The sequence below is a fragment of the Mastomys coucha genome, unplaced genomic scaffold (genome assembly GCF_008632895.1).
Source record: "Mastomys coucha isolate ucsf_1 unplaced genomic scaffold, UCSF_Mcou_1 pScaffold16, whole genome shotgun sequence".
Classification (NCBI taxonomy): Eukaryota; Metazoa; Chordata; class Mammalia; order Rodentia; family Muridae; genus Mastomys; species Mastomys coucha.
The window spans coordinates 52870613-52892599 of record NW_022196898.1 but is presented as its reverse complement, the minus strand read 5'-3'; the positions used below and the strand labels follow the sequence as shown (position 1 = coordinate 52892599).

Below are 21987 nucleotides of genomic sequence, written 5' to 3'. Positions count from 1 at the left end.
ATGTATGCACATTAAAAATATTCTAGCTGGGCACGGTGGAATATATCTTTAATCCCAGAACTTGAGAGGAGGGAAAGGCAGAGGCAGGGTGTCTAAGAGGAAGGCAAACTAAACTGATGTTTATGAATCAGTGAGGAGAAAGTCTGTTTTCAGCACTGACCCAAATCCATTTGTAGCCAACTGTTATTGTTATAATACAAATAGCTAATATATATAGAATCATTCTTACAAGATAACTAGCAAACAAAGAAATGGAATAGCTCAATGAAGGTTCAGGTTTGCCATGCATTGACTGGGAAATATTACCCAATATTTAACCTTCTTAAATTCCAGTTCCCGAATTTAATACCTATGAAAAGTTAAAATACTTGTCTTACCACATCATATGGTTATTATACAGATGCAATGAAATTATATAAATCACTTTTTTAACTAAAAATAATTTTAAAAATGTTATTCTGAATTATTCTTATAAAGATTATTATGCAACTTCTTTTGGTATTTCGTATATGCCAAAATCCATGAGGCATCCTACGCCATGCACAATGCCTATACTTTTCCAGTTACCTCTCCTTGTATGCTACCTGCTGTGTTCTGACCAATTATCTGTGTGCTCCACTAAGTCATGAATGCCATGAGAGCTAAATCCGTGTAAATCATGTCCACTGTGACATCCTAAGTGCTTCACACATATTACATACTCAGTTAATAAAGATACATCCTCAGAAGGAAGAGCTCCTTCTTGTAAGTGTCTGACGCTAGTAAGACAGCTGAAGGAGGTACTAGATGGCGGCTATACCTGCTCCTTGAAAACTGACTGCTAAGACTGGAAAGAGACAACAAAGAAACCTAGACTAATTGAAGAGAATACACCCATGTTAAATCTACAAATACACACCAAAAAAACTTACCATCATATTTTGCCAGGACTGCCTGAACATCTGCATAGGCCTGTAATTCTAGAAGTGATTCTAAAAGATTTTCATGGATATTCAACATGGTAAGAGGAGGAAATTCTTTCATCAACTGTATATTAAAAGGAAGAGAAAAAAAAACTAAAATCAAAATAAGTCATGACAAAAAAACTCAGCAGTTTGTTAAAGTATGTTATTTTCCTTTTTACAAAATTACAAAGATCTAAACCTTAAGAAACTTTCAGAGGCAGGCGGATTTCTGAGTTCGAGGCCAGCCTGGTCTCCAGAGTGAGTTCCAGGACAGCCAGGGCTATACAGAGAAACCCTGTCTCGAAAAAAAACCAAAACAAACAAACAAAAAAAAAAAAAACAAAAAACAAAAAAAAAAAAAAAGAAACTTTCATACATTAAAAATATCTGCTGAGCAGTGATGCCTTTAATCCCAGCACTCAGGGGGCAGAGCAGGCAGACCACTGTAAGTCAGAGGCCAGCCTGGTCTACAAAATGAGTTCCAGGACAGCCAGGGCTACAATGTGAGACCATGTTCCAAGAAAATACATATGTACATACATATGTATGTACTTATTATCCTGTTAGAAAGACGGATAATTGTAAAGCAGTGACCCTGGGGCTGGAGAGATGGCTCAGTGCTTAAGAGCAATGTCTGCTCTTCCAGAGGTCCTGGGTGAGTTCAATTCCCAGCACCCACATGGCAGCTCATAACTATATGCAACTCCAGTTCCAGGGGATCTGACACCCTCGCACATCCAGGCAAAACATCAATGCACATAAAATAAAAATAAACAAGTTATTTTGAAATAAAATAAAAAGTGAATCTACATTAAAATAACTGATAATTTTTTGTTTGTGAATAGAAATAATGGTTCAGTTATCAAATTTACTTACATCTCTCATTATTTTCACTGCTTCTCTTATTCTTCCCAATTTTCTCGCACACATTGCCAATCTTCTTTTAATATACACAAGTACATTGGTATCTCGCCCTATTTAAAACAACAAGAAAATTACACAACTCTCACTTTTGTACTATGGCCTAACATTTCATCTTGGAAAACTTATTAAAAATTAAATGATATCAGAATGCATTATTATTAATTAATGCTAAATATAAGTGATAAATAATAAATATTTCTATGTGTTTCCAATATTAAAACCTTAAAATATATTTAATTACTTTTTCCTCTAGTAGTAAGCAATTTGAGTATAGTATATAATTTCTTTGATTGATGAGTTTAATACTGACAAAAAACAAGTAGATATTAATAGGAAGATATATTTGTCTATCTCAAGCTTCTCCATAAACAACCTATAATTTTAGTATTATTATTTTAGCTCAAAGACTCTAAATGTCCCAAACAAAATTTGCATGAATAATATAAATTTTATTTAGCTAGTAATTAAAAAATGTTTTCTAGAAAGGGCTATGAGAAAAGTCTTCAGCATAGGCCAGTGAGATGGCTCAGAAGCCACTTGCTGCCAAGCTTGGTGACCTGTGTTTGATCCCTAGGATCCATATGGTGGAAGGAGAAAACTGACACATAAGTTCTTTTCTGACTTCTATGCATTCATGTGCGCATGTGCACATATACTCAAATATGAATACATAAATAAGCATAATTTTTAAAATTAAAAAAATTCTACAATATAACCACATTTGATATTATGCAAGGACAAATAGCCAGAGGCTTTTATAGATGTAGTTTCATTAGTTCCAGGTTGCAAAATTAACTATTCCCATAGTTTTGTATAATAACATGCCTTAATGAAATATATTGTAAACACAAGTATTTAACTGAGAGAAAACATTAGCCAAATTTTAATTTCCATAAACAAAAGATGTAGAACTTAGCTGCTAAGAGATAATGCCTTGTGTAAACATATTTCAATTTATTGCCTAGTATCTGCCAAAATCATGAAACTAAAACCCCTTGGCCACAAGTCTCAGTCAGAAACAGCAACACTGCCGATTCTAACAGCTTTGGTAAGTGTCGCAACCCTAACCAGAAGAGCATCTCCAAAAGAAAACAGTGCTGGGCTTCATCTGATCTCAAGCACACTGGAGAGAATCAATTAAAGACAGAACCAATGCCACATACAAAACTGCAGTGTGGGCTAGGAGACAAGAGGGCATGAAAGGAACAGTCACCAGAGGGATCCAAATATAGAAAGGAGGAAGAGGAGGAGGAAGGAAGGGAGGGAGGGAGGGAGGGAGGGAGGGAAGAAGGGAGGGAGGGAAGGAAGGAAGAAGGAGGGAGGGAAGGAAGGGAGGAGAGAGGAAGAGAGGGAGGGAAGGAGGAAGGAAGGAAGGGAGGAGAGAGGGAGGGAGGGAGGGAGAGAGGGAGGGAAGGAGGGAGGGAAAGGCGATCTGAGTAGAGGAGAGAAGGAACCACCCTTTGGTACCACATAACAGGTCCATAGATGAAGAGTAAACAAAATGATGTTTGGACTTGGGGTTCACCTCAGGGTTATATACTGTCTGTCAAGCATGTGGGAGGAAAGCCCTAGATCTGATTCTGGGAAATGCAAAAGAGTCCCCCTCCCATCGCTCTGAGTAAGGGCCTGGGTAAAGACAATGCTTACTTGTTTAGAGAGAATCTTAGTACTGTCTGGCATCATTAGAGGGGTCCCCAGAATTTTAAAAAGTGTTGTTTGTCTAGCGACCAGCCAGCTCTTGTAGGAAAAAAATGCTCAGTCTCAAAACAGTGTATTTTTTTTCTAGGTAACTAAACAAATCTGTTCCATTCCACAAACACTGTCCGGATAATACACACTTCTTACTGTACTGTTGGCTTGTTAGTATTAACAATAGATCAGAAGTAGAATCTATCAGTTGTCTCATAAAAACTAGCAAATTTTTACATGTTAATTTATTATTGTTGTTGTTGTTGTTTTATGCTTTAAACACAAAAGATGCAAGTTCAGAACTTAAAAACCTGGGCCTGATGGCACATGCCTAGAATTCCAGCTTAGAAAGGAAGGTCAGTTCTGGACCATCCTCATCTACATGGCAAACTTTGAGGCTAACATCTTGAGAAACCAAAAGAAGAAAAGGAGGACTAGGCGGTTTAAATGTGCTTACTCAGTTGAGCTTCATGCTGGGGACTCTGGTGCTGGCACTGCTGCGACCGTCTGTAAATTATCTCTCCCGCCCTGAGCGCCTGTTTAAATAACTTTTCAGCATCTACAATGGTTGTTGCTTCTTCTTCGGCCAGTAGAACATAGGCAGTGGCGCAGCTATAAGGCAAGCGAGGCAACGTTAAGTACAGGGGTGACGCCCACTTTTCTCTTGCAGACAGGCCCCTTGCTGTGCCATGCTTCCCTTACCCCTACCTATACTTTCCATCGCTGAGGAAAAAAATCAAACCTCACTCAGTATGTACCTCACTAGCGGCAAACTAGCGTATTTACTATGTCCAAGCCCAAAATGTTTTATCCACTCTTTATTTTCTGTCTTTTTTATTTCTCTGTTCTCTGACCCTTTGCTTTGCTTTTGTGGAAGGGAGAAAAAGTAAGATACACAAAAGGTTGCTTTAAAAAGTAGTTGTAAGGACCACACCCCCAGGGGGCACACTGTTCTAAGCCACTGCCTGCTCTGTAATGTCCACTTCAGGGTAACAACTATGGGAGTGCAGACTGGGGAGACTGCTGGGATAACTAGGGACCCTTTGTACGTGATCAGAAATAGTTCTACACCAAGCCTTTTCTACTCAAGTGCTGTCTGTGGCCTCTCATGAGCTTATCCACACAAGAATGTATTCCAGTCCTTCCTCGCATACACCAACGCTCAACCATACACCCATGTTTATCCCAAGCTTCCTTTTCTTCACCCTGCTAAAACACAGAGATTTTTGTTTGTATCTTTAAAGTCAACAGCTGGCCAATAAAATAAACTGATTCTTGGCTTTGTGTAAGAAAGAAAACAAAAAGTTTCCCTTCCATTAGATAAATAACCAGGACATTTAGTTTGAAGATGATGTATTAGTTCAAGCCTGCATAGTCCATCATTTAAGTCAGTAGCCACAGCAGTTACTGAACACTTGAAATGTGGTTAATCTAAACTAATGTAGCATGCTAGTACATATCAAATTCTAAAGATGGAGAAAATCTAAAATACTTCATTAATACGCTTTTAAAAGATTGATCAAAATGTGAAGACATTTTATATTTTGACTATTAATAACAAAACACTCAAACTAATTTCTTTTTTAACTTTTTAAATACAGCTACTGGAAATATAAAAAGCTACATGTATGGTTCACATGTTCCAATTAATCAGAGATTATTGACAAAGAATGCAAGGGAATGCACAAAATTCAGTGATTGGAGTAGCTACCATCCACATCTATAATCCCAATACTCAGAACCGTGAGGCAGAAGGACCTTGAGTTTGTGGACAGCTCTGACTATACAGGAGAAACATGTACTTTGCACTCTATGATAAGACCCTGTCTATTACTGAATAATAATAATAATAACAACAACAACAATAACAAGGTAGCCACCCCCTCAATTAGAGTCAAGAAGGTCTTTCAGATATGAAAATGTAAACTGCACTACAGAGACATTTTTCAGATAGCATTTTAAACTGATATATATATATAACAATTTTACTAATTGACACATTTCTCCACCGCATTACATAGATTTTTATAAAACATTAGATATACTACTGGTTTAAACACTAAGTATCCTACTTGCCATCCCCAAAACAATTTCAAAAATGATATGCAGCCCAGGCTAGCCTTTAATTCTCGTTCTCCTGATTCAGCTTTCCAAATGCTGGTGATTACAGATGTATGTCACAACTCCTATCATTAAATAGTTGTATTTATTGTTTTGTTTTAAACACTTTTAAATAACCAGGAAAGAAATATTTTTGTAGGGCTGGGGATATAGCACAGTGATAGAGCACTTGCCTAGCATGCTTGAGGCCCTGGGTTCGATCCCAGCACTGCAAAACAAAACAAAACACCACTTTTGTAAAGATCTTGATAGATAAAATTGATGAAATAGAATCTTAACTATCAACATAATTTTATTACTTTGTTTTGTGGTGCTGGGAATAAAACTCAGGAACTCACATGGCAGGCAATGTCTACATTAAAATACATTCCCAACTCCTAACATAACTGAATTATAAGCCAGGTCTGGTGGTACAGGCCTACAATCTCAACTTCTCATAAGGGTGAGGCAGGAGAGTGACAAGTTCAAGAACTGTCTAGGTAAATCAGTAAGACACTGTCTCAAAAGGTCGGGGGGAAAAGGGCTGAAAAAGTAGCTCAAGGATAGAGAACTTGTCTGGCATGTGCAAGGCCCTGGGTTCTACCCCCAGTACCACCAAAACCACAACAAATCACATTATATGCTCCTTGGCAATTTTGCCTTATATTCTTGAATCTAGATATGTTATTACAAAAAAATAAATCCTATGATACCTAATGACTTTCTTTTGTCTTAAACTGGGGTTAAATTCAAATACCAGTGTAAAATTTTACTTATTTCATATACTTATTTTGTATTTATTATGTGTGCCTATGTACACAGCACACTTGCAGAGGTCAGAGGACAACTCAGTAGGATTCGACTTCTTCTTTCCACCACGTGGGTTCTGAGAGTCAAAGTCAGATCATTGTACCTTTACCAGATAAGCCATCTTGTACACCCATCAGTGTAATACATTTTCAATTGGAGAATTCAGAAACATTTAGTATACTCTCAAGGTTGTGCAACTGTAGCTGGTACATAAAGCACATTTGTCATCCCCAAAAGTGTCATAATCATTCAGCAGTTCTACTGTCCCTCACGGCTCCGCACTGACAGTCATACAGCGCCCCTAATAGAGTCCTTTGCTGCCAAGAGGCTTTTGTTGTAATGAGACATGCTTTACTACATTGCTTGTGCCTTTGCTGTCTTGTCTGTTAAAGCACCGGAAAATCTGGAGGCATAAGACTGCCCCATCTTTTCTCTCCTGTCCTCCCCGCCCCACTCTCTCTCCTTCTCTTCTCTCTTCTCTCTGCTCCACTCTCTTTTTCAGGGAAAGAGCTCTACCACTGACGTACATCCCTAACCCCACTCCATGCTCTCTTACAAGAGCTTATAGTCTAGTTAATTTTTAATTAGTTGACATGCATATGTGAGGAAGACGGGTACAATTTCCAACCTGTAGATGTGATTATCCAATTGTTTCAGTATCTTTTGCTAAAACCATCTTTTCCTCCACTGACCTGCCTTGACACCTCCATCAAAAATCAACTGAGAGCCCACAGACATGAGCTTATGTGCAGATTCCCAGTTGGAATCCATCAGGCTAGTTGTCCAACCTTATGGCTTAGCCCTTAGTTTTGTAGTAAGTTTACAATTTGAAAACATGACTTTTCTAATGCTGTTGTAGGATTGGTTTCGGCTAGCTAAGAGTCCCTTGCAACAGCACACAAATGATAAGACCAGCTTGTCCATTTTTACAATTTTAACTATTTTTTATATGTATAAGTATTTTGCCTGCATGTATGTCTATGTACTACATGCATGCAATCTCCATGGAGACCAGTAGAGGGTATTGGATCCCAAGGAAGTGGCATCAGATAATTGTGAGCTGCCATGTGGGTGCTGGGAACCAAACCAGGGTCCTCTGGAAAAGCAGCCAGTGTTTTTAACTCCTGAATCATATGTCTAGTCCCAGGAATTGTAATTTTAACAGGGGTTACATTAACTCTGTAAACTGTAAACTGATGTGGGGCATCAGTTTTAGTCAGTGATATTTAATTTGTATAATACATGAACAGAAGATTCCTTCCCACTTGTTTAGGTCTTTTTATTTTAACCATTTGAACAATGTATTGTGGGTTTTCAAAGTTTTTAAAAATTACTTTGAGTGTGTAAGTGTGGGCACACATATGCCATCGTGTGTGTTCAGAAGTGAGAAGGTAACTGCTGGAAGTCAGCTCGCTTCTTCCTAGGTTCTGGGGTCAAGCTCAGGTCCCCAGGCCTTCGCCGATCCAGCTGCCTTTCTAGTTATCAATGTGCAAGTATTATGCTTTTTGGCTAATTCACTCCTATGTACTGTCATATGTTTCCTGCCATTGTAAATGGGGCTGTGTTTATCACAACTATTTAGAAATGAAGCTAACTTTTTACTCATACATTTTAAACCTAATTTATAAGCATGGATAGGTTTCTGTTTGTGTGAATTCCTTACGGTTTTCTAGACATATGACCACATCACCTATGAAGAGACAGTTTACTTCTTCCTTTCAAACGCAGACACATTTTTTTCCTTTCTTCCTCAATTGCCCATGTTAGGATTTCTAATGTTACACAGAAGTAGTGAACACGGGACCATGAGACCTTCCAGTTCTCTTCTCTTAATGACAGTTTCCTGCATCTGAGACTACCTAAAATCCAGTGACCTGACATGGCTGTGCTGACTCTATGCACAGATCTGTCACAGAGCTCCTGGAGCACATTTTTATTTCAGTTGCATTATCAATCCTAGAATTTCCTCTTAGTTCTTGGTATACCCAGATGCCCTTGATGGAATTTCAAAAACATACTGATAATTTCCTAATGGTGGAATATCACCATGGACCTTTCTTGTAGTCTTTACCTTTTTGAACAAATTTAAAATAGATGATTTAAAGTCTATTTAAAGTCTAAAGAAAAAAGTTCAGACTTTTTTGGAGACATTTCCATGAATACTTTTTCCATTTTTGTTCTATTGCTTCTTTGAATGCCTTTTTTTGTTTTGTTTTGTTTTGTTTTGTTTTGTTTTGTTTGGGATCAGGATCTGGCTGTACCCCAGGCTAACCCAGAGCTCAGTTAACAGCCTCCTGACTGCTGAGATTACAAATAAGTACCACCACACCCATGTTCTTTGCATGCTTCATAACTTTTTGGTTGAAAATTAAAAATCTTAACTCTAATATTCTGGCAACTGAGTCTGACTTTCCGCATTCCCTCTTGTTCTGCTACTTGTTGGAGTTGTCTGTATAGTGAGTTTCCTGATGATTTTGTAACTTTGTACTCTTTGTTATGTGTGATCAATGAGGTCTGGACTTGGTTAGCATAGTGGTCAATTAATGGTCAGATAAAGATTTCTTAAAGATCTATGAACAAAGTACGAAAGTCAAGACTCCACAGGTAGGCATTGTGTGTTATATAAGTCTGTCTGTGTGTGTGCATGTATGTGTGTGTGTATATATGCATATACATATGTATATGTGTGTATATGTATATATGTATGTATATATGTGTGTGTGCATGCGCATGCATATGTATATGTACCAGGATGCACTTTCAACACTCGCTCAGGTACTTTACAACTATCACAGCTTTTATTTCCTACTTGTGTCCAACCTAAACATTATCTAGGCAGGACATTCCTTACATAGCTAACATTTTTTAATATTTTTATTATAAAATGATATTGGATTTTGTTATTGTTTTTCATGAATTAAGGTAATATATGGGCTTAAAAAGACTTGAAAACCAAGTATTTTCTGAGTGTGTGCCCAACTCTCAAAAACTGGGTTTTTGAGGCTCCCAGGAAGTTGTGGAAGCTTTTCAAGGCCCTATTCACCAGCGTCTCATTTCCCAGCCTTTCCTCATATATTTCCTAGTTTGTCTGTTTTCTTGTCCTTTTGTTTTATCTTTTATATCAGAAATAGATGGCTAGTAACATATTTTCCTCTAAACATTTTCATCTCAGGATAGTTGATCCAGAGAGTTTCAAGGTAACTGAAATAAAAGCCCTTCGAGCTGGTGCCTCAAGGAACCATCACATTAGTAAAAGCCAACAACCACAGTTGTTTTCCCTAGCATGATACACCTGTATCTGGGCTGGCATGTTCATGTTATCTTCAAGAATGCCACTGAGCTAGAGAGTCGGGGGATGAGCTAGAGAGCTAGGGGTGAGCTAGAGAGTCGGGGGTGAGCTCTCTTATATTTCAGTATTTTCTGCTTGACTGAGCAATCCAAGGCTACTTCACAAAAGCTCTGACTATTTCTGAGTCTCAATAGGTCATACTCCTGTCAGTCCGTCACTAGCTGAAGAACGGTGTCATTATTTTGCTCTCTCAAGAGGGTCTTTTTACTGATGGTAAGAAAGCTTCAAGGAAAACTCTCAATTCTTATTAGCCAGGTGGCACCCTTTGAATAATGCCACGTGACATTTATTTAGAATACATTATACTCTATTATTGAGGGTAACTGGTACTGATCTGTGCCATTTAAACACTGAGTCAGGTTTACATTTTGTCTTAATATACAAAGATAACACAAAGTACTACGAAAGTAAATGCTATAAACATGAAAAAAATGACAGAGCTATTTTGCTAGTTTTGAATCCTCTTTCATGTCTCAAAGCCCATTGCTGAGTATAAGTTCCCAGGATTGATGAATGCTTTAAATGAATGATTTAAATGAAAAATGAAAACAGAGACATAAATACTTAAGTACCCATTCAACTACTATGTATGTATTATTAGCACTCTTCATTAGTAGTCTTTATTTTAAAAAGAACTTCTAAAATACTTTATGTAAAAGCATATGATAATTTACATTTCCTGGGGTTAGAGAGAAGGCTCAGTGGTTAAGAGCATTGAATGCTCTTCCAGAGGTCCTGAGTTCAATTCCCAGCAACCACATGATGGCTCACAACCATCTGTAAATGGAATCAGATGCCCTCTTCTGGTGTATCTGAAGACAGTAACAGTGTACTTATATACATAAAATAAATAAATAAATCTTAAAAAAAAATTTACACTTCCACAAGCAAATACAGATGTCAGTGAACACTGCAAATCTTATCTCTAGTGTGCAAGATAGGAATGGAAACTGTTCCTAATCTTATGAACAGATAAAAGGAAATACAAAATTATTTGCTTGTGTTTCCTTTAAAACAAATTTATTTTTCCAACTTACTCATTGTTTAACTCTAAAGCTTGATAGGCTGCTTTGATTCGAGCTGGAGGATTTCTTTCCCTCCATGCCTTCTGCATAACTGTGGGAAAAATATTTCAAAGAGTGGATGAGATGATAAACATAAATAATCTTATGTAAAACATATGAAGAATGAGCTAAAAGAGTAAACAGAGCTTTAAATATCATGTTTTTAAACATATGAAACTGGACTACTAGCTCACATTTACATGAGAAATTTATATTAAATCTGGAAGCTTTCTATGTAATAAAAATATTCTATGATCTATTTTCATAACAACATATAAAAAAGTACTTAATTAATCATACCATTATTACACATGAACATTTATGTATCTAAGTGCATGTCAAAGTGAGTTTGAGTGAAAGTAGATTAGAATAAACATGAAAGTTCTCTTTCATCTTTCTGAAAAGGGCATATAGAACTACTGAACATTAAAAAAATAAAAATAGTATTTTTGTGAAATACACAAAAGCTTAAAAAGTCTTTGTTCAGTCAATGATTCAGTATAAGAAAAATGTATAGATTTTCTATGAAAACTGAGACAGAAGAATGGGGTAATTGAGAGTACAGCACATTTCTGGAAAACCTCAGCTTTATCAAGCCTCAACACTAACCTAAATTAAGATTTCTTTGGAATAATAGGATGGGTTTTGCTACCAAAATGGAGATATCACACTTTATGATGCTACTTAAAAGCTAAACAAACATACACAAAGTATACTCTCAAGACTGACTACCTGGCTTACTTTACATTTGATAAGAAAATGGAGAACTTATGAATGTTGACTTTGGAACAAAGCCTCCAACTGTCCAGAAAGAATAACGTGGAAAATGTCTGAGTTTTCCTTTGGAAACAAAATATTAGTCTTGGCTCAGAAAATGAGACAATATTTTCCACATGTGTAACAAAAATACATTTTTCCTATCAAACATGTCACCAGCTAGCTGACAGCTAATGCTTCCTGAACTTGACAAGCTGATGTAAGCCAGCACCACCTGATCTGAGCAGGTAAAGAACATCAATCTGCCACAACACTAAAAGGGATACAGAAACAGCCTGTGGCTTCAGGCTAGTGAGTCTGTGATGATGGGACTCCCTTCTATAAACTGGGCAATATTTACAAGCCAAATTTTAATGCTGAATCTCTAGCAGTATTCATGGTGATTATATAATATTCTAGTATATAACCATAATTTATCTAATTAATTAACTAATCTATTTATCTAATTAGCTCTCAATGGAAAGTTAAGTCATTGCTGATGTTTTCCTATTATAAAAACACTGTATACTATGCATAAACTTAGAGCTCTAGATCTGGGAAGGTGGAAGCAGGAGGATCCAGAGTTCAAGGTCATCTCACCTATGCAGAGGATCTGAGGCTAGCCTGGGCTGCACGAAATCTGACTCAAAAATAAAAATCAAGAACAAAAAAACCACTGTAATAACTATCTTTCAGTCAGGTGTGGTAGTGAAAACTCTTACTCTACCGTTCAGGAGGCTGAGGCAGGAGGATCACAATGAAGGTGAGGTCAGCCAGTGCTACACAGCAAGACCATGACTTAAACAAGCAAAAATGGCTGGAAATAAAGTTCAATGGTAAAAATGTTTGCCTAGCACGTGTGAGGTTTAGGCTCAGTTCTCAGAACTGCAATACGAAACACCAACACCACCACCATCGGGCAGTGGTGGCGCATGCCTTTAATCCCAGCACTTGGGAGGCAGAGGCAGGCGGATTTCTGAGTTCGAGGCCAGCCTGGTCTACAGAGTGAGTTCCAGGACAGCCAGGGCTATACAAAGAAACCCTGTCTCAAAACAAAAAAAAAAAAAACAAAACCCAAACAAAAAAAAAACCCACCACCACCAAAAACAGAGAACATAGTCTTCCAGCTTTGTATAGCTTACCAAATATTGCCTTGAAGAACAGTTTATTTAAAATAAGTATAGCCTTTAAGAGATGTTGAATATATACTCTTAAACACTACTCAATAAAATTATTAATTTGTACTTTGAGCCAGCATAGAAAAGTGACCATTTCCCCAATCTCTTACCCTTTGAGCCAGGTTGAGCATCTCTATACAAAACTCCAAACTACAAAACATGAAACCAAAGTGGAAAAATCAACACCTGACTTCACGAGATAGGTTGCAGTCAAAATGCATCTACAGTAAGAGAGGTATGGTGGTACAGACCTGTGATCCCAGAACTTGGGAGGCAGAGGCAGAAGGATCAAGAGCTCAAGACCTGGGATGGTTGGTTACGGAGTTAAAGCCTAGCCTGGGCTGTATAAGCCCCTATCTCTAAATATAAAAAACCAAACACACAAAAAAATTACTTTCCACCTATGTGTAAAATATGAGAGACGAATTCTAAAGTTTAGACTTGAGTCCCATTCTCAAGATATATCATTATACACATACAAATATCTCAAAAACTAAAGAAAATCTAAAAAACTACTTCTGTTCCCTAGCATTTCAGACAGGGAATATTCAGTCTGTATTGTCAGTCTTTGTTAATTTAACACATGAAAACAATATCATTTGTAACGCTATTTCTAATGAGCTTATGTAGTCCATCTTCAACAGTTTTTTCCTTATTCTTACATTTTCAAATCCTCTATCATCCCTGCCTTTCAAGATTGATCTTCACAGCCAGTCTAAAGTGAAAGGGGAAAATACAAGTTAAAAAATAAAAAAATTTAAAAATTTAAAAGAGGCTTAAGAATAATTTAAGTAAAAATACAAATTTATTATTTAATACTGCTAAGAGCTCATGATAAAATAATTAAAACATCACAAAAAAACAATTCACTCAGACTTATCTATTTTTCAATTAATATTTGCAATATTTTCTTAGATTTATTTTTTTTATTTATTTTTTATGTGTATGAGTACACTGTAGCTGTACAGATGGCCGTGAGCCATCATGTGTGTGGCTGCTGTTGAACTCAGGACCTCTGCCGGCCCACTCACTCTGGCCCCACTCGCTCCAGTGTAATTCACTGTAGCTGTCTTCAGACACACCAGAAGAGGGCGTCTGATCTCATTACAGGTGGTTGTGAGCCACCATGTGGTTGCTGGGATCCGAACTCAGGACCTTCGGAAGAGCAGTCAGTGCTCTTACCCGCTGAGCCATCTCGACAGCCCTGCAATATTCTAATAAGCACAAAAAAGGACTACAGATGTAAATACCTACAAAGTCCCAGAAGGAACAATGTGCTTAGAGCATTCGCACTGTGTGCGCAGCAGAGCGGCCGCTTCACACTAGCTGACCACAGTGTGGACACACAAGTCCACTCTCATACTTCCCAACTTTCATCACAGTATAAATCGGGAAGTTAATGAGAAATCTCTTGGGTTTTTGTTTGCTTAGTGTCTGTTTTGTTTTTTGAGACCAGGTCACCAGTGTTGCCCAGTACTCTGCCATCCTCCTACCTCAGATCCATCAAAGCACACTGTTCACCAGCCCTTGTGGGTACTTTTCCTCATTCTTGGACTTAAACCAACCAATCAACTAGAGGAAAGCAAACTCTACTAATATAATGGCTATATGACAATAGGGAGATTTGCTACATCGCACTTAGGTGCATGTTTGCCTTTTTGCTATAACAACTAACCTGAATAAAATCTTTCATTTATGTGAGTGTCCAAAAGTACAAAAACGAAACTGACAGTTCATTCCTAATTCTCACTCAACAAAGTCTACCTATGAGTTCAGAATTTAACTAGATTACACACGCACAGCCCTGCAAATACATAAAATTGCAAGGACCAAAATGACACCTGTGGTTTTAAGAAAAACTATGTCAAACCCCTCAGTTAATTAAAATTCACATGACTCTTTCCTAAACCTGATAGAATGTGAAAAAAATGCTCCTCTGACTATTCTATTTGTCCTTTCCTGCCTAACTCTAATCACTAAACCCCTGTCCCGAGAGGTGTGCTCACTTCTAGCTTACAAGACAGGCTTGTTCCTTGGTCACTCTCAACCTTCCTAGATGCCGTGTGCATGAATGGCTCAGAACCTCTAGGTGTCAAGAGCAGTCTGTTCAGGAGATGGAGGCTACTTACTTGTTTGTTTATTTTTGAGATAAAGTTAAAATTCTCCTGTCTCAGCCTTCCAAATACCAGGCTTACAGGCATGAGCCATCAAGCCTGGCTGAGGAGTTATCCTAAAACAAGGAACCTGAAAACAAGGTTTCCTGCCTTGTACTTTTTCTTTCAGCAGGGGAGCTTTGAGGTGAGGAAGAACATTCTTCCACACTGGGGATGCAGCTTCCTTGGCAGAACAGCTGCTTAGCACAAAGACCTGTATTCAATCCCAGCACAACACAACCTGGTATAATCCTAGCACTCAGATAAAGCCAAAAAGATTAAAAACTCAGTCATCATCAGTACATAGAGTATGTAGCTCAGCCACCAGCCTGAGCTACATGAGAGTCTTCTAAAATTAATACTAAATAAATAAATAAATACAAACAGAAAATTTGCCTCCAATATGCTTTGAATTAAGGAGTGATAACCATTTTTGTTAGTTCCACTGGCATCTCTCCTCCATTCTTTTTTTTTTTTTTTTTGGTTTTTTGGTTTTTTGAGACAGGGCTTTTCTGAGTAGCCCTGGCTGTCCTGGAACTCAATCTGTAGACCAGGCTGTCCTCGAACTCAGAAATCTGCCTGCCTCTGCCTCCCAAGTGCTGGGACTAAAGGCGTGTCCAGCCTCCGTTCTTTTAAAAATGTATTATTTCTAAGGGAAGGTCCTTATAGGAAGTCAGAGTGTGTTGGCAAGGAATAAGGAAAGCAGTGCTGCCTCGGTGTGGGAAGGGACAAGCATTAGGCAAAGCTCAAAATTCATTCACCTTTTTTCTCAGAATCTTAATCCAGAGCTAAGTTTCACAAGCCTAGAAACCTAGCTGAGGACAACTGGGGCTAAAGAAGAGACCCTACCTCACAAAACAAAAATGAAAGAAGCAAAATCTCATATATAAGAGAAATAGTTGTGATGGAGGTGTTGACATGTCTATCAGGACTGAGAAATGGTGAATGGGGTTAGATTTCTGTCAGTCTGATTCGACTGACTGGATTACCAATGAAGACACCCGGTTAGGTCTTTAAAGGGCGTATCCCAACGAGAGAGAGAGAGAGCCAGGCATACAGCGGTTAGAGACCTGACAAGAACATAACTAAAATACACCAGCACAGTGAGATGTGGTGCTGAAACCCTTAACCCTAGTACTCGGGAGGCAGAAAATGAATCCCTGTGATTCAAGGCCAGTCTGTTCTATACAGTGAGTTCCAGGAAAGCCAGAGCCATACAGTGAGACCTGTCTCAAACTCCCCAACCACAAAAGAAGAAATACATTATAAAGTTCAGAATATTATGGCCAAATATAATTAAATTTAAAAACTTATATAAAATGACTATTGTGGAAAAGTTACAAGAGTAGTAAAAGACTTTCAAGCATAAAATAATTAATTATAAAATTATACGTATAATTATATATATTTGTGTACACACACACACATATATATGCTTAGCTCTTTTTCTCTCTCTTTGGAATATGCCCTTTAAAGACCTAATGGGGTATCTTCACTGTTAATCTAATCAATCAAATCATACTAACAGAGAAATCTAACCCCACTCTCCATTTTTCAGTTCATATATGTTATTATTATTATAATACTATACTATTAGTATTAATACTATATTATATTAGTATTATACTATTACACTATACTAATAGTATAATAGTATAATAATATACTATTTATAAGATAATCATTTAAGAAGAAACTTATACTGGTGTATACTTGCAATTTTAAGCACATGGAAGACTTAGACAGGAAGTTCTCAAATGTGAGCCATTTGTTATTATGTAACAAGGCTCAATCACAAAAACAAAAAAAAGACTTGCATATGGTTTACTATTGTTAAAAGAATGTATTTCAATGAAAAATGTCCATTTTCAAATTCTTTGGTACAGCTCAGATATAAAGTGTGTGCTTGGCATGCAAGCATCTATCCTGGCACGTACAGACATGTAAAACCTTATTTAAATACAGGGAATGCCGGTTTATTTTTTAAATGTGTATATTTTCTAATATGCCAAAAATTATATTTTTGCAATTATTTGTCCTTATGATATGAAGCTTAAAATGTGTGAAAAAGCATACAGCTTTTGAAATTTCTCTTATAAACTTTGTCAAAGATCCTTGGTTTTCTTGCTGCCACTAATCTTTAGCATATTTTACTCAACAACAATGTGACACAATTAGCTCACTTCAATGCTAAGAAACTAGCTTTCTTCAGGCCCTCACTGCCGACTTCTCTCAAAGCAGGGAGTTGAAGCAGGGTGGTGCAGGGGTTAAGAGGCATAACCCAGTTGAAGTCCCGCTTTATCATTTATTACTTGTAAGTGGCATGTTACTCGACCTTCCTTTGCCCCACTTTCCATCCATCCATCCATCCATCCATCCATCCATCCATCCATCCATCCATCCATCTGGGTTTGAAACAGTCTCATGCTTTAGCTCAGGCTGATCAAGGACTAAATAGCCCAGGCTGGTCTTGAACTTCAGGCAATCCTCCTGCTTATGGCTCCAGAATGCTCAGATTAGAAGCACAACCCACCATATCCAGCTTGGTTCCTTCTTTTTAAAAGGAGCTAATAATAGTTCTTATCTCAGTGTGATTGAGAAAAACAAATTAGTATATATGACTGTTGTTAATGAAATTACTTAAGTGTGTGATACCAATGCCTGCCATCCATCCATTTATAATTATATCAAAAAATATGTAACATATACTATATATTATAAGAGCTTTCAGAGAAGTGTCTTGCCGGGCGGTGGTGGCACATGCCTTTAATCCCAGCACTTGAGAGGCAGAGGCAAGCAGATTTCTGAGTTCGAGGCCAGCTTGATCTACAGAGTGAGTTCCAGGATAGCCAGGACTACCCAGAGAAACCCTGTCTCGAAAAAAACAAAAAACACAAACAGAGAAGTATCTTAAAGAATTTGACTAGAAATTTATCACAAAGATAAAGCAAAGGTATTCAAAGTAGAGGACAGTTGGGAAACAGCCTGTCTTTTGGTTATACCCTGCTTCTGCCACTGCCTCTCAGATCCAGTGCTGTAAAAATGCTAGAAAGGCCCCACCACCAAGCATTATCTACAGTCCATACAATAATCTGTTCTGTAGGGAACCACTCAGAGACCTAAAAATGGACATTTCTATAAACTACCATTGTATATGAATCTTCACATTTGACTAGGACAAAATATACCCTGTTTCTTCTACATATCACTCCTCTCCCTCCCCTTCTCCCTGTGTATGTCTGTGTGTGTGTGTGTGTGTGTGTGTGTGTGCTCATGTACATGAATGTGTGCATAAATGCAAGTGTTGAGGTCAGGACAATCTTGAATGCTGGTTCTCACCTTCCACGTTGTTTATGATAGGGTCTAGTTGTTCTAGATGGCTCTTGAGCTTCTGTGGATTCTCCTGTCTCTGTCTCTCATCTCCTCATAGGAATGTAGGGATTACAGGTTTGTGCAGTACTGTGTGCAGATTTACACAGGCTCTAGAGACCAGAACTCATGTTGTCGGACTTGCACACTGAGCACTTTACCCACTGGGCTATCTCCCCAGTCCCCACTTTGTTGTCAGGTAATTCTTTGCCAGACTAAAGCAATGGATATTTCATCTGCATTTCTTTTTTTCAAGACAGGGTTTCTCTGTGTAGCCCTGGCTGTCCTAAAACTAGCTCTGTAAACCAGGCTGGCCTTGAACTCACAGAGATCTGCCTGCTTCTGCCTCTAGAGTGCTGGGATTAAAGGCATAAGCCGCCACCACCACCACCACCACCACCACAACCACCACCACCACCACCACCACAACCACCACCACCACCACCTCCACCACCATCACCACCACCAGGCTCTGAAATTGTTTTAAGTAATAAAATAGCAAAAACATTTTGAAATTCTTATAAAATAGTTCATCAATTTAGTTTATAATCATAATTTACTTTAATCTGAATTTCTTATCTATAATGTAAATAACTCCAAGCCAAGTAACTGTATAGTATAATAATAGCTCTAGAGAACACTTGAAATAATTTTCACTATCATTGTCTGTAGCATGAATACATACCTGTGTCTGAAGGACGTAAAAAGTCTGTTTCACAGGTGAAAAACGTCTGGTGATCTTGGGCAGACAAGTTCATGTCATAGTAAGTAAGTGGCTCTTTACCAGTCACCCAAGTGTATCTGTAGAAAACAAAAGACACTTAAATTCTAAAAGTAAGTGACTGCCAGTTCTATTTTAAGGTATTTTTAAAGCTTATTATTTCAGTAAGGAATTAAAAAGTACTACTGTATGGTTCAATAATAAAACATTAAAAAAAATAAACAAAGAATAAATTGTTCAGCCTGGCATAGTGGGTCCTGCTTATGTATTGGAGGCCAGCCTGCATGCACCACATAACAAATTTCAAGATAGCCTGAATTACAGAATAAAACCTGTTTCAAAACTAAAATAACCAATAAATTAATAGTAAAATGCTCTGAAAACTAGATACTAAGCATAAATGTTATGAATAGAAAGAAATCTCTCATAAAGGTGTATATGAAACAGGTACTATATAACAAGGTTACAGGAGACCCTGTTCTTAAAAACTAACAAGGGTTGGGCATAGTGGTGCACAAATTTAATCCTAGCACTAGGAAGATAGAAGCAGGCATATCTCTGTGAGTTTGAGACCAGCCTGGTCTACATATTGAGTTACAGACAGCTAGAGGTATGTTTTAAAACAACAATAAAACAAAACAAAACAAAACGAACAAGCAAAAACAGACATGGTAAGCAAATACACTCTTTTTTTTTTTTTGGTTTCTTTTTTCTGAGACAAGGTTTCTCTGTGTAGCCCTGGGTGTCCTGGAACTCACTCTGTAGACCAGGCTGTCCTCAAACTCAGAAATCTGCTTGCCTCTGCCTCTCAAGTGCTGGGATTAAAGGCGTGCACCACCACCACCTGGCTGCAAATACGTTCTTGATGTGGCAGAGGTAGATGGATCTCCATAATTCAAGGCCAGCTTAGTCTGTATATGAGTTCCAAGACAGCCAGGGCTGCATAATAAGCCCCTGTCTCAAAATAACAACAGAAACAGAATTAAAAAAAAAAAATGCCCCAGCACCTCTATCAAGTATAGAGGCAGAAAAAACTGTAAGACCTGAACAATAGGAAGAAGGACTATGAAATACTGTCTAAGAGTATGACAAGGGGGCTAGGGAGATGGCTCAGTTGTTAAGATCACTGACTCGTCTTCCAAAGGTTTTGAGTTCAAATCCCAGCATCCACATGGTGGCTCACAACCATCTGTAATGAGGTCTGATGCCCTCTTCTGGTGTGTGTGAAGACAGCTACAGTGTACTTACATATAATAAATAAATAAATCTTTATTAAAAAAAAGAGCATGACAAGACTGGGCAATGGTGGCACACACCTTTACTCCCACCACTTGGGAGGCAGAGTTGGAGGCCAGCCTGGTCTACAGAGTGAGTTCCAGGACAGCCAGGGCTATACAGACAAAAAAAAAAAAAAAGGAGTGGGGGAGCTGGTGAGATGGCTCAGAGGTTAAGGGCACTAACTACTCTTCTGAAGGTCCTGAGTTCAAATCCCAGCAACCACATGGTGGCTCACAACCATCCATAATGAGATCTGACGCCCTCTTCTGGTACATCTGAAGTCAGCTACAGTGTACTTATGTATAATAAAAAATAAATCTTTGGAGCCAGCAAGCGGGGCAGACTGGAGCGAGCATAGGTCCCAACTACCACACGAAGGTCCACATCTGTACAGGTACCGTGTACTCGTATAAATAAATAAATCTTAAAAAAAAAAAAGGGTATGACAAGGCCATGACACTCACGAACTCACAACAACTACAGTTGCCTGCATAGGGCCTACAAAAGACTGAGCCAGTAAATACTCAGTCGTAGAAGGGAGAGGAGCTCACGGGCCTTTCCTGCCCAGGGGAGATAATGGCTGTCAAGGGCTGCAGAGAGACACTGATAACTTCTGCTCCAGTGGTTACAACCAGAGGGTAACAGAAGAAAAACACATGGAAGTAGAACTGAGACTTTGGGGAGGGAGAGGGGAAGAGGAGATGGAGGATGAGCATGACACATGTATTATATACAAGGACAAAATGTCAGAGAATACACTTTAAAGAGATGTTTTTCCTTTGATATTAAAAAAGGCAAATACAGTCAAGGTGATACCTATTGAGCTAGTCATTCACTTTAATACAGTCAGTATTGACTGTAAGACATCTACAAGCCAAGCACCCACAGTACTTTAACCCAAGTACTGAAAGCAAACGTCTTACCTTCTATATTCTGCTCCTCTAAAGAGGTTTAAAGGGTTTCTCCAGACCTTGCATTCTGAAAGACAAGAGGAAAGATTAGTTCAATCAAATGCAGGTAAATCTTCACTAACCAACACTTACTGTTCATCCTGTGACCTATACACAGTGCCAGTTACAGACATCACAAATATGAAAAAGGTACAAGTCACCCTTGCTCTCAGAATCAAATATAGTTATTGTTATATTTCTGACTCCGTCAAACTTTGCTCATAACTTAGTTTTTAGTTTCCGCTCTAAAACAGGATCTACTGAAACTTCATCCACTCCTATATTCCTAGATCCTACCACAGCTTCTGGAACTAACTTGTATAGCATGAGAATTAATCATGCAAACAACCACCTGAACTATATCTGACAGGTACTATGTTACACACACTCACATACACACACACACAAACACACATATGTACAGACACGCATGTACACACATATGTACACACACACACACACACACACACACACACACACACACGTGCACACGCGCACACACGGAACTAAGATTAGAAACTTAAAAAGAGCTGGGGTTGCCAAGATGCTCAGTGGTTAAGACCCCTGGTGCTTTTCCAGAGGAGTTGGGTTCAATTCCCAGCAACTATATGGCAGCTCATACCTGTCTGTAACTCCAGTTCCAGGGATTCAACACCCTCACACAGACATACATGCAGGCAAAACTTTAGTGCACATAACAAA

The 21987-nt window shown here is 38.2% G+C and overlaps 1 protein-coding gene across 4 annotated transcripts in view; it reads right to left on the bottom strand.

Moving 5' to 3' along the window:
* The window catches only part of St7l (suppression of tumorigenicity 7 like), a 68587-nt gene that overhangs the window by 38342 nt on the left and 8258 nt on the right, over positions 1–21987 (bottom strand). For all 4 annotated transcript variants that reach the window (XR_004119743.1, XM_031375072.1, XM_031375073.1 and 1 more), the window contains exons 4-9: positions 21259–21313; positions 19022–19137; positions 10854–10932; positions 4015–4169; positions 1821–1918; positions 912–1026 (exon numbers count right to left, since the gene is read on the bottom strand). Coding sequence is in view for 3 of the 4 variants with exons in the window: in XM_031375072.1 (XP_031230932.1) it covers positions 912–1026; positions 1821–1918; positions 4015–4169; positions 10854–10932; positions 19022–19137; positions 21259–21313 (618 nt within the window). In the remaining variant the exon portion in view is untranslated. The remainder of the gene's footprint in view (positions 1–911; positions 1027–1820; positions 1919–4014; positions 4170–10853; positions 10933–19021; positions 19138–21258; positions 21314–21987) is intronic.